We start from the raw sequence: 14,133 nt of genomic DNA on the forward strand, positions 1-14,133 counted from the left end.
GGAAGGGGCGAGATGTCTGCTGACGCCAGCCCCGCTCCGAGCACTGCTGAGGGAAGGGCCGAGATGTCTGCTGATGCCAGCCCTGCTTCGAGCACTGCTGAGGGAAGGGCCAAGATGTCTGCTGATGCCAGCCCCATTCTGAGCACTGCTGAGGGAAGGGGCGAGATGTCTGCTGATGCCAGCCCTGCTCCGAGCACTGCTGAGGGAAGGGCCAAGATGTCTGCGGAAGCCAGACCCATTCTGAGCACTGCTGAGGGAAGGGCCGAGATGTCTGCTGATGCCAGTCCCGCTCCGAGCACTGCTGAGGGAAGGGCCGAGATGTCTGCTGACGCCAGCCCTGCTCCGAGCACTGCTGAGGGAAGGGCCAAGATGTCTGCTGACGCCAGCCCCGCTCCGAGCACTCCTGAGGAAAGGGCCGAGATGTCTGCTGACCCCAGCTCCGCTCCGAGCACTGTTGAGGGAAGGGCCGAGATGTCTGCTGACGCCAGCCCCGCTCCGTGCACTCCTGAGGAAAGGGCCGAGATGTCTGCTGACGCCAGCCCTGCTCCGAGCACTGCTGAGGGAAGGGCCGAGATGTCTGCTGAAGCCAGCCCCGTTCTGAGCACTGCTGAGGGAAGGGGCGAGATGTTTGCTGATGCCAGCCCCGCTCCGAGCACTGCTGAGGGAAGGGCCGAGATGTCTGCTGACGCCAGCCCCGCTCCGAGCACTGCTGAGGGAAGGGCCGAGATGTCTGCTGACGCCAGCCCTGCTCCGAGCACTGCTGAGGGAAGGGCCGAGATGTCTGCTGACGCCAGCCCCGCTCCGAGCACTGCTGAGGGAAGGGCCGAGATGTTTGCTGACGCCAGCCCAGCTCTGAGCACTGCCAAGGGAAGGGCCGAGATGTCTGCTGAAGCCAGCCCTGCTCCGAGCACTGCTGAGGGAAGGGCCAAGATGTCTGCTGAAGCCAGCCCCGTTCTGAGCACTGCTGAGGGAAGGGGCGAGATGTCTGCTGATGCCAGCCCCGCTCCGAGCACTGCTGAGGGAGGGGCCGCCGAAGTTCCAAAACGAGAAACAGTGGACATTTTTACAAAATTGATTATATATTTTACATGGACTTTACTAGGGCTTATTTTTGGGGAAACACGGTATACACATAGGGGGGAGACTTAAAACTGGAGCACTTAGAACCTGGTGCTGCTGTGTATAGTAACCAATCAGCTTTTAACTTTTTCAATTAAGCTTTGACATTAAAGCGGTTGTAAACAGAAAGAGAGGGCGGACCGCTTCCCCTGGACTTTCTTTCCGGTTTAGGCACTCCAGACATTCAGAGGGTATGTGTGCCGGTGATGTCACTTGCTGCATGCAGGGTGAATAGATTCTAAACGCTGCATGTTTAGGAGATATTCATTTTACCTATATAAGGAAAGAAGGGAGAACTGGGGACTTTTAAGGTGCGATTCTCTAAAGTTTATAGTTATGTAAGTTATAATGAATAGTTATATGGTTCCATCCACTGAATATATAGAATGCATTTTACCTTTAATACATGCCTTATTATAGGCTTACCTGTAGGTAAAAATCACAAAGTGGGCTTTACTTCCACTTTAAAGTGGTTCTAAAGCCTTTAAAGGAGAGCTCCAGGAAAGATGTGATTTTTCCCATGTAGTGGGGCTGGGCCCGCACTGCATGGGTTAACTGCTTGTTTTTGTCTAGTGGGTTGCAGAGATATACATACCTAATCTGCTGACTACAAAACCTGTCCCCTGATGCTCATGGCCCCCTTTCACGCTAGCAGTCTTGTGAATGGACTGTTCCTGACGTCATCCCGCCCATAGACTGGCTGTGGACCTGAGAACGGCAGGAACAGTCCACCGCTGGATGTGGGGATGCCCGGTTTTCCAAAGGATAGAAGGACCTGGTAAGTACAGCTTTCCCTTACGCTCCTAGACTAAACAAGCAGTTAACCATGCTGTGCAGGCAGAGCCCCCACTTCATGGGAGAATAACCATTTTTTTAATGGAGTTCGTTAAGGTTTTTCACCTTAATGCATTCTATGCATTAAGGTGGTTGTAGACTTTGCTACACCATTTGTACCTACAGGTAAGCCTATAATAAGGCACCTGATTTTGTGCTTGAGGGCCCCCCTGTCACAGTATATGTACGTGGGCGGTTAAAGCTAAACTTTGGGCACAATCAAACTTTCACTAGGCTCAGTTCACACTATGAACTGCATTTGAATCGCACAGGAACCGCACTGCATTCCTGTTCAGTTCACATGCAATTCATCCTGAATGGGCTCAAATTGCACCAAAGACGTGAATGCAGCAATTTTGGAACCACACTGCAACCAGATTGCATTGTTCTTATGTACCCTGCGATCCAGTGCCAGCAAATGCACTTTGTATGCGACCTGCTTTTTGGGTTTTGTTAGAATTGCGCTGACACCCACTGCGGATTGCAAGGGCAGTGCAGTTTGAGTGCAGTGTGGGAAACGCGCATAGATCGCAGTGTTTCCTTCACCACATTAGTTGTTCCCACTAATGCGGTGCAGGAAACACCGCCATCTATCCTGCCTTAAATATATTCCTCAAAAACCAAATAAATCCACTTTGCGTGCACCAAGTACCTTTTGCAAACCCAGGTATTACTCATCACTGTGCTGTACATAGCCTGTGCAGAGAGAGCTGTGGGAGGGGCCCAGCAAACTCCACCCATTACAGGCTGCCTGCAGAAAACTGCAGCAAGGGGCAGAGAAAAGACCAGTCACTGCACAAGGAGAGAAAGCAGCAGTGATTGGTCTTTATTACAGGAAGCTGCTGCACAGAGGGAAAGTTTCACACTGGATTACCACAAAGACCCAGAAGAAATACATAAATCACGTTCAGATTTAAGGCAGAATACATTTAGACAACATTTGCTTATTTCAAGGTTCAGCTTTAATGTAGGATTAGATCCTCAACAATTTGAAGCGTAACGCACTGAGCACAATTAAAATAAAACATTCCCCAGTAAACTTTGTGTTTTAAAATTCTTGCCCCAGCATTTGAAGTTTACAACTTTCAATGCTGCTGGCTCCTGTTCTCTCTGTGCTGCTTCCCTGAACTTCCAATCTTCACAGGAAGAAGTTTAAAAGTGCTGTCTCCAGTCAGTCTGCTAGCTTGAAGAAGGGAAGGTTCAGGAAGGAGGAAGAGCAGTAGAGTCCCTTGGCCTCCTAGGCTATGGGGCTGTGTGTTTCTTTTGATGCACACAGTACAGGGAGACACTGTTCTAGTCCCTGCATACAAGGGTGGCTCCGTAGAACACTGCAGGATAACAGAGCCACCCTAAAATTGGAAACCTGGGGCAGCTGTCATGGAACCAGCTTAAACTGGTACAAAGACAATGATTAAAACATAAAGAAGATGAATACTCAGCAAGTCTTTAAATCAGCTGCTGAAAGTGCTTAAAAAACTGACTTTAATAAATGCCCTCCCCCTTCCCATCCTGCCGCTGCCACCGAGCGATCCGGGAGCCCAGCGAGGATGCGACTATCACATTCACTGAGAAGAGTGGCCGGAATGGAAGTTCCCGCCCCTCTTCTATGATGTCAGAAATCGGGAAGTGACAAGGATTTCATCACTGTTACTGGTCAGTGAAGAAGCTGATTAAAGTTGATTAAAAAAATATTTTAAAGAAGGTGTGTTAATTTTTTTTTTTAAATGAATGAATAATAAAATTTTTAAAGCGCCCCTGTCCCCCCCGTGCTTATGCACAGTTGGTTCCGCACATTCATGTAAACCGCGATGGAACCACACACGTGAGGTATTGCTGTGAACTTCAGAGTGAGAGCAATAATTCTAGTGCCAGACCTGTGTAATTCCTGCGGAACTCTAAACTGGTGACCCGTTAAAATTTTTTATAGGCAAAGCTTTAAAAACCTTATGTACCATAGTTTGGTGCCGTTTCATGAGCGTACACGATTTTAATGTGTGACATGTTGGGTATCTATTTACTCGGCGTATCATCTTTTATATTTTAAAAAACTGGTGTTATATTGTACTTTTGTGTATTAAAATTAATTAAAGTCTATTTTCTTCAACAAATATTGCGCTTGAAAACCGCTTCTCACATATAGGTGTCCTTTTATGAAACGGAGATGAGCAGTGATCCTGCTGATCACAGCTCATTTCCGATCACTCTCAGTTTATGAAACAGAAATGATCGCAGGAGAACATGTTCTCCGCTGATCATCTCTTCACACGTGAATCTGTCATTGACAGACACAGAAATGGCCAGGCTATGAAGCTGCGATCCCTGCACTTCACTGGCGATCTGGGTCAGAATTCACACTCCCGGGTTCACCAGCCTGGAGCTTGTGAAGCGGGGAGTGAAGACAGAATCGGGGGAGAACTGAGGGGGAAAAAGGAAGATTATCGACTTCCTTCTTCCTCGTTCAGACCCCCCAACACAGTAATCACGTCCCCCTGCCATATTTATGTATATATATACATGTATATATATATACACACATACACGTAGATATCTATTTAATGTGTATATATATATATACAATGTATGTGTGTGTGTATTCAGTGTATATATATATATATTTATGTAAGGGGACTATTATTTATAACCTCCTGTACTCAGCAGTGATAATTTATCTCTGCTTGTTAAAGCGCGCGAGGGATTTTCATACTACTGTAATCTCGCTTTGTCTCACGAGATTACAGACGCTCCATTGACTTCTACACAGATCTCCGAGAAAACTGTTCTCCTCTGATCACCCTGGGCGAACTGAAGTTCTCCGATTCATAAAATGGGTGCCAGATGTGATCATTTTCCCCGGAGAACTGTAGAGAAGCCAACGGAGAAAAAAATTCACCCGTTCATAAAAGGACACCATAATGTGACATAATAATAGGCAACACTCACCATTGCATTCTCCAGGGCCTTTGCTAACAAAAAAATTGATAATGTTTTGGTGTTCTAAGTAGTTTTCTAACAAAAAAAGAAAAACAAAGATTTTTATATGTAGAATAGAAATGCCTGAATTGGCCCAGACTGTAAGTGGGGGTAAAGGTGGTCATACGCTATTAAAAAAAAAAAAAAATATATATATATATATATATATATATATATATATATATATATATATATATATATATATATATATATATATATATATATATATATATATATATATATATATATATATATATATATATATATATATATATAATATATTATAATATAAACTTTTTTTTTTTTTTATTCTGCAGGCTGAATAAAAACCAATATCTCTAGCTCATTATTTCTCAAACTGCTATAGAGTGCAGATGAATGAATCCCCATGCTGGGTTATTGTACTTTGGCAGGACTAGTCCTAAGGACAATGTTTAGTGATTTCCCACAATATTCCCCCACATGACCTGATAAGGGGGGGGGGGGGGGGGTTACAGTTGTGAACAAAGAACAACATTTGTTTTCAACCCATTCACTGTGTGATCAATAGGAGATTTCAGATTGTATAGTTTGTACAATGGAAACCTGTGGTGTGGTTTTTTTGTTTTACAGTTTGGTGGTGGCTTCTAGCTAATTGGCTTAACAGCATATCAGTCAACTCCATTGGAATGTGAAGTACACTCCACATGTTGATAGCTTGTTTATATTCTTACCTATCTAATTTGCATCCTTGCCGTGTTATTTTTTTTTTAGGTGAATGGAAAAGGATCCTTATGGTGTGTTGATCCGGAATATAAGCCCAATCTAGTCCAAGCTCTGAAGAAACAGCCGTTTTCTGCAGCACTTGCATTGTACACCCCTCCTGCCTCCCCTACAAGGTAAGCTGGTTACTAGCGCTACCAATAAAAATCAGTGTTCTCCTATAACAATGATGGCGAACCTTGGCACCCCAGATGTTTTGGAACTACATTTCCCATGATGCTCATGCACTCTGCAGTGTAGCTGAGCATCATGGGAAATGTAGTTCCAAAACATCTGGGGTGCCAAGGTTCGCCATCACTGTCCTATAACCATTTCACCTCCAGGAAGGTTAAGTGCCAGTTCACATGTATGCGGGAACCCGGTGAATCCACTGCGGGTTCCCGCATTGCATTCAAATCGCAGGCAGTTCACACTGCCATAAGCTAATCGTTGGGGGGTGTCAATACAAAGTTAATGACGCCCCCAGATCAGTTTGCATATCGCAGTGAGAACTGACAGTTTGGACATGAATAGTTTTGAATTGGTGTGAACCACCATGCGATCAGATTCTGCTGCGGACCCAAAAAAGGGTTTTGGCGAGTTGTGTTAGAATCCGATGCAAATTCAGCCATACAATCTGTGTGGCTGAATTTGCATCGCACAGACATCGTATGTGATTTTCAGAGCAGTGTGCTTCGAATCACATGCGATGTCTGTCATCGCTATAGCTTGCACCGGCCATTTTTTGCGATACGACATTGCTTTACTGGAAATTGCGCGGTCATGCAACACTGTACATAAAATATTTGTCGTCCCCCCCCCCCCCCCCCCCCCCCCCCACAAATAGAGCTTACTTTTGGTGGTATTTGATCACCACTTCTTTTTTTGTTTTTTAATTTGAAGAGACCAATATGTATTCTGCTACATGCTTTTGTTAAATATTAAAAAAAAGTAGTGAGTGTACAGCTTGTATAACAGTGTAAATTTGTTGTCCCCTCAAAATACCTCAACACACAGCCATTAATGTCTACACCGCTGGCAACAAAAGTGAGTACACCCCTAAGTGAAAATGTCCAAATTGGGCCCAATTAGCCATTTTCCCTCCCCTTTGTCATGTGACTTGTTAGTGTTACAATTTCTCAGGTGTGAATGGGGAGCAGGTGCGCTAAACTTGGTGTTATCGCTCTCACTCTCTCATACTGGTCACTGGAAGTTCAACATGGCACCTCATGGCAAAAAAACTCTGTGAATCTGAAAAAAAGAATTGTTGCTCTACATAAAGATGGCCTAGGCCAGGGATCCTCAAACTACGGCCCTCCAGTTGTTGTGGAACTACACATCCCATGAGGCATTGCAAAACTCTGACATTCACAGACATGACTAGGCATGATGGGAATTGTAGTTCATGAACAACTGGAGGGCCATAGTTTGAAGATCCCTGGCCTAGGCTATAAGAAGATTGTCAAGACCCTGAAATTGAGCTGCTGCACAGTGGCCAAAACCATACAGCGGTTTAACAGGACAGGTTCCACTCAGAACAGGCCTTGACATGGTTGACCAAAGAAGTTGAATGCAGGTGCTCAGCATCATATCCAGAGGTTGTCTTTGGGAAATAGACGTATGAGTGCTGCCAGCATTGCAGCAGAGGTTGAAGGGGTGGGGGGGTCAGCCTGTCAGTGTCAGGCCATACGCTGCACACTGCATAAAATTGGTCTGCATGGCTGTCGTCCCAGAAGGAAGCCTCTTCCGAAGATGATGCACAAGAAAGCCCGCAAACAGTTTGCTGAAGACAAGCAGACTAAGGACATGGATTACTGGAACCATGTCATGTGGTCTGATGAGACCAAGATAAACTTATTTGGTTCAGATGGTGTCAAGCGTGTGTGGCGGCAGCCAGGTGAGGAGTACAAAGACAAGTGTGTCTTGCCTACAGTCAAGCATGGTGGTAGGAGTGTCATGGTCTGGGGCTGCATGAGTGCTCCCGGCACTGGGGAGCTACAGTTCATTGAAGGAACCATGAATGCCAACATGTACTGTGACATACTGAAGCAGAGCATGCTCCTCACCCTTCCGAGACTGCCCTGCAGCCCATTCAAACATGATAATGACCCCAAACGCACCTCCAAGATGACCACTGCCTTCCAAAAGAAGCTGAGGGTAAAGATGATGGACTGACCAAGCATGTCTCCAGACCTAAACCCTATTGAGCATCTGTGGGGCATCCTCAAACGAAAGGTGGAGGATCGCAAGTTCTCGAACATCCACCAGCTCCGTGATGTCACCATGGAGGAGTGGAAGAGGACTCCAGTGGCAACCTGTGAAGTTCTGGTGAACTCCATGCCCAAGAGGGTTAAGGCAGTGCTGGAAAATAATGGTGGTCACACAAAATATTGACAATGTGGGCCCAATTTGGACATTGTCACTTAGGGGTGTACATACTTTTGTTGCCAGTGGTTTAGACATTAATGGCTGTGTGTTGAGTTATTTTGAGGGGACAGCAAATTTACACTGTTATACAAGCTGTACACTCACTACTTTACATTGTAGCAAAGTGTCATTTCTACAGTGTTGTCAGGTGAAAAGATATAACTAAATATTTACAAAAATGTGAGGGTGTACTCACTTTTGTGAGGCACTCTGTGTGTGCGCGTGCATATATATATATATATATATATATATATATATATATATATACCTTATGTTGTCCAGGGTATCCAATCATTCTTTAATGTGATTATTCCTTTATTTTTATTTTTTTTGTAGATCTCACACATGTACCAAACCTAAATGACCTCTTGTGTTTTTCTTTCTTTAGTGGATCCCCTCCCCTTTGTTTATCTTCTGCATTGAAACAGACTCAAGGGCACGCTGTGAAAGGTATGTAGATATTTACACTGATTACAAGGACAATTCCCTTTTCATTGTTTGGTAGTTAAAGATTATCACCTTCCCAACACAATGAAAGAAAAAAAATATTTTAAACCAGAAACCTTTTTTTGCTTTTTGGGCACACATGCTAAAATACAACTTTTTTACATGAAAATGCATCTAAGACTTGTCAGAAAACTGAGGACCGATAGAATAAATGAATGGTAGTTGCCATTTTCTTATGCTGAATGATATTGCTGCAATGTTTATTAAATCTATTTCTGTAAAAAATAAAATACATTTAACCTCCTTGGTGCCGGCCGGTGTTCCGTGAAAAAACCATACCCGTGAGAAAACCATACCCTCGTCACTTCCGGAGGGTATGGATTTCTCACGGTACATAAACTTACCGCGGTTAGAAGAAAACAGCTCCTCTGCAACATAAATCAGCTCCGCTCCTTCCCCTCTCACTTCCCTGCTCTCGGCTAATAAATATAAAAGCGCATCACGGAGACGAGATCTCCGTCATATCGATGCCATACACCCGCCGACGCTTTTATATTTACTAGCCGACATCAGGGAGGTGACAGGGATAGCAGAGGAGATGATTAATGTGGCTGCCGAACTGTTTTTATGTACCCGCCGCAAGTATCTGATTATACACACTTCCGTTATGATTTCCTACCCTCCGAGCATGCGCACTTCTAATCTTCACAGCTGTTCCATGCTGTTTTCGGGGCTCTGAGCATGCGCACTGCTGCGCTGCTCAGCTGTTTCACACAGGAAGTGACGAGGGTATGGTTTCTTCACGGGGTATGGTTTTTTAACGTTACACAGGGCGGGGTTTATTATCATGTGACCGCCGTGATTGGCTGTTATGGTGGTCACATGATCTGAAAGCTCCCTATCGCAAGCAGCGATCAGGGACTTCTGGGACCGGTGACGTGTCCCAGAAGAGTGCAGGGAGATGGGAGAACTTCTGTTTGGATTGCCTTTCAAAACTAGGTACAGGCAGTCCTCGAATTACAAACAAGATAGCAACTGTAGGTCTGTTAAGTTGAATTTGTTTGTAAGTTGGAACAGGTACATTTTTTTAAAGCGGTAGTATCCCGCTTTTTGATACTTTTACCTACAGGTAAGCCTATAATAAGGCTTACCTGTAGGTATAATTAATATCTCCTAAACCGGCACGGTTTAGGAGATATTTGCAGTGCATGCAGCCGCTCGCGCAAGCGGCGCATGTGCTCTGAAGGTCCGGGAGACCTTCAGTTTTCCTATCCGGCAGCATGCCGGAAAATCACTCCCGCGCGCATGCGCGGGAGTGACGTCATCGTGGCTCCGGCTAATCACAGCGCCGGAGCCGCCGAACCCGGAAGAGACGCCGAGGGATCATGGCAGCGCCCGCATCGATGTCCGGGGGTCCATGTCGGGGCTTCGTTCTAAGGTAAGTAATGCATAATGAGCTAGTATGCGATGCATACTAGCTCATTATGGCTTTGTCTTGCAGGTTTTTTTTTTTTTTTTTTTTCATTTTTGGGTTTACAACCGCTTTAAGTTTAGCTCCAGCCAAAATAATTCATTTTAGGTTTTCTGGATAGCATAGGGAAAGGGTTAACATCCCTGTACCATTTTTTTTTTTTTTTTGCTGTCTGTACCCCTGTTTAGAAGATTTTACCTCACTTTCTATCCCTATGACAACTGTATTTTGAAAATGTTGGTTTGTTGTGGAAACAAGGATTGGCGATAAAGCTTCAGTGGAGGCACTTTTTTCCCATAACTCTTTGGCCCCTTTCACACAAACGATGCGATCAGATCCTCCATGCATCCCTATGGGGCAGCGAATGTCAGCGGTGACATGACACCCGCTGCTATCCAATTCCGATCCTGTCTGTGAAATCCGGACGGATGGAAACCCTATTTTCCATCCATCCAGGGGATCGGATCGGATGAGAACAGACAGGCGGTCCGTTCTCATCCGATTCCCCCATAGAGAGCAGCGGGATCTGACACCTCCCTCTCCGCACAGCAAGCGGAGACAGAGCTGTTATCCGCCTGCTCAGCGGGGATCTGACACCTCTCCGCACAGTGAGCAGATGGATGGATCGATCCCCGCTGAGCAGCACGGAGTCCGCCTGCGGATGCGGACCGTGTGAAAGGACCCTTACAGGAGTGAATTTCCCTTCCTAGGGGTAGATTTTTTTCTCATTTCTGTTGTGTCTCTTTGTTTGTAAGTAGGAGTCGTTTGTAAGTTGGATATTTGTAACCTGAGGACCGCCTGTACCTGCTCCCCGCCCAAAAAAAAATACATGCCAACGGTGGCAGGGAAGGGGGAGCAGTGTTTAAAGTTGAACTTCCCCTTTTGGGTGGAGCTCCGCTTTATAAAGTTTTTTTAAAATTGAGTGCCGCCGTGAAATGGCGATGGAACGATATCCAAAATGTTACATTATCAACGCTTTGAAAACCTTTTTATAGCTCTTCATTTTGGGACGTACCATAAACAATGACCCGATAATTATTCCTCTCGCTCCAAAGTGCATGGATGTTCCTGATATGTATTTATTTGTTGCTTACCTTTGCCTGCACACCCAAAGCAGAGCAAGCAGCCTAGGATGACGATGCTCATCCTCCATAGATACAGTGCAGTAAGAGAGCGTTCCCTATGACAGGAAATGTTACAAACCGGATCACTAGTTGAAAAAAAAGATGCTGCTACCCTCACTATCATACACTACATCTAAAGGATTGTTCAGTTACAGTAATTTACATTTTGCAGTGCTTTTATATACACTTTAAAATTAATTGCATGTATGGCAATTTATTCATAGTTGCAGCTGTCCAGCTTGGAGTAATGTAGGTATGTATGTGCCTTTTGTATTGGATCCCTGTGGAAGCTGGAAATCACTGTAACTACTGCAAAAGCAAGTGCCTCTAGCTTCCAGGTCCTGTGTCAAGTCGCTGCCCTGCTGTTTATTGAACACTAGAGGGCGTTGCCATGGGCGCACCACTCAGAGAACATGTAACTTTTCTCAATGAATGCAGTGTTCTCTGATTTGATGAGGTGGAGAGTCTGACATCACCTCCCCATCTCTATACCTTGTCCAATCGGAAAATGCTTTGCATACATTTAGAAAATGCAAAGTGTTCAGTGTATGGCCACCGTGAAGCTAGTGGAGATCACTGGAGTAGCAGTGCCCATTACAGTGATTTCCAGGTATATCATTCGCAGGTATGGTATATACAGACTTGCATTGATCCAAGATAGACCAATGTAAATATATAAAATTTGCCATACCTAGAATTCATCTTTAACCACTTAAGCCCCGGAAGATTTTACCCCCTTTCTGACCAGGGCCTATTTTGCGATTCGGCACTGCGTGACTTTAACGGACAATTGCGCGGTCGTGCGACGCTGTACCTAAACGAATTTGACGTCCTTTTTTTCCCACAAACAGAGCTTTCTTTTGGTGTTATTTGATCACCTGTGCGGTTTTTTTGATCATGCGCTATAAACAAAAAGAGCGTAAATTTTACAAAAATAACAATATTTTTCACATATTTTTTTTTTATATGAAATTCCCCCCCAAAAAAATGTAAAAATCAAAATTTTTTTAAAAATTTTGGCCAATTTGTTTTATGCTACATATGTTTGGTAAAAAAAAAAATCGCAAAAGGCGTATTTTGATTGGTTTGCGCAAAAGTTGTCGCGTTTACTAACAAAGGGAAAGATTTTTGTCATTTTTGTTGTTTGTTGTTTTTTTTTTAACGCGTAATGGCGGCGATCTGCAAATTTTTTTGAGGTACTGTGACATTGCGGCGGACAGATCGGACCCTTGACTGACATTTTTGACACTTTGGGGTTACCAGTGACATTACTACAGTAATCAGTGCTATACATATGCACTGTTACTGTAAAAATTACACTGGCAGTGAAGGGGTTAACTTTTTTTGAGAGGGAGGGGTTATGCGTGTCCCTAGGGGCGTGATTCTAACTGTGATTGGCTGTGGCTTGAGGTGTAGGAACAGTGATCAACGGTCCTACATAGTAGAACCGTATGATCACCATTCATACACAGGGGAGAATGACAGGCGGCTTGTTTACATTAGCCGCCTGCCTTTCTCCCTCTCCACCCGACGATCGCGAGTGACCGGCGGACATCATGTCCGCCGGTCACACGCGTGGGGGGAGTCCGTGACCGGGCGGTGGCGCGCGCTCGCTCCCTAGACCCTCACAGGCTAGCGACATAGTACTACGTCGCTTTGCCTGTAAAGGGCGGACCGCCACAGTAAATAGTCGTGCAGCGGTCGGCAAGTGTCTAATGTTGATACACTGCACACCTTGCTGGTACCTGTAGTGTACAATGCCACCATTTCATTCCCTGCACATCCCCATTATGAAATCTTCTTTTTTTTTTTTTTTTTTTTTTTTTTTTTTTTACAAAATGATTATACTAGATATAGTATCTTCAGGAGAAGAGCAGTGGGTATACATTGAAGTAGGTGTGTTGTATTTGAGTAGGATTGGCCCCCACACTGTCCTGATTTTATGCAAAGTTTTGTCTGCAGTATAGTTGCTATGGAAACTGTAAATTTAGCTGAGTCCTGAAAAATGTTCTTTTACAGTTTAGACATAAGCTTGTGTACATGGTAACGTGAGAATACAGATGGCTAGAATGTTCTGATACCGAGAATAAGGACACAGGATAACCAGCCAGATTATGGCGAGGAGCCGTGAAAAAGCCACATTATTTCAAGTACAGTGGTTTTTGAAGTACTGCATCGGCTTCTTGAAGCAGAAGGTTTGACAATATACCAGTATATTGTACTGTGAAAGAACAAAATGTTCAGATGCTGTAATGGCAACTTAAGCAGCCCATAGAAGATTCAATTTTCTTTCCTTTTATCATGGGTGGAAAGGAAAGAAAATCGCTGGATTCTCCCATCCTGCAGCGCTATTGTGTTCTGCTGGCGGGGGGGGGGGAGCATTCACAGCTGGCAGAACACAATGATTACAGCTAGATGCGATGGCCACTGGCTGTAATCTTCATGTAAAAAATCCCACAAGCTGGTTGTACCCAAGTTGATTGATGGATCCTCTTGAGTATAATCAGCCTGCCCATAGATGGGTTGAATCTCGGACAGTCCTTGCTGAACTGGCCGAATTTCAATCCATGTATGGTCACCTTTACACTCTCTTTTCTGGTAGTTTCCAGTTGTCTTCCTCCTTCACAATGAGCTTCTTCCCTCAGCACTGGCTATAACAATGCTTGTCGTGTGGCTCCTCTTACCCTGGCAAGGTCCCACAGAGCCACCTCTTTGTGCATGCTCTTGGCACCAGACTACACAGCAACCTGCCTATGCTACTTGCCCTGACATGCACAGGCAGCTCAATGGAGAAAACTAAAAAAAGGCTCTTGTGCCCCCCTCCAGGCCTTGTCCTCCCCTGTAGGAGGAAGCAGAGGTAGATCCTCACTGACTTGTCTCCTGGAACTGCACATGCTGATCAGACGCCATAGGATGGCAGGTGGTAGACATGATGGCATGTAGCCCTGAAGACTATAAAGCATTACACAGAAATGATGCAACGGGAAAATTCGGGGAAGC

At 44.9% G+C, this 14,133-nt stretch overlaps 1 protein-coding gene across 1 annotated transcript in view; it reads left to right on the forward strand.

Moving 5' to 3' along the window:
* Nucleotides 1-14,133, forward strand: part of FOXN2 (forkhead box N2) — a 95,937-nt gene that overhangs the window by 63,524 nt on the left and 18,280 nt on the right. The window contains exons 3-4 of the mRNA XM_082252348.1: nucleotides 5,677-5,801; nucleotides 8,480-8,541. Coding sequence (XP_082108474.1) covers nucleotides 5,677-5,801; nucleotides 8,480-8,541 — 187 coding nt within the window. The remainder of the gene's footprint in view (nucleotides 1-5,676; nucleotides 5,802-8,479; nucleotides 8,542-14,133) is intronic.

This window comes from Pelophylax lessonae (assembly GCF_965119305.1).
Source record: "Pelophylax lessonae genome assembly, chromosome: 3".
Classification (NCBI taxonomy): Eukaryota; Metazoa; Chordata; class Amphibia; order Anura; family Ranidae; genus Pelophylax; species Pelophylax lessonae.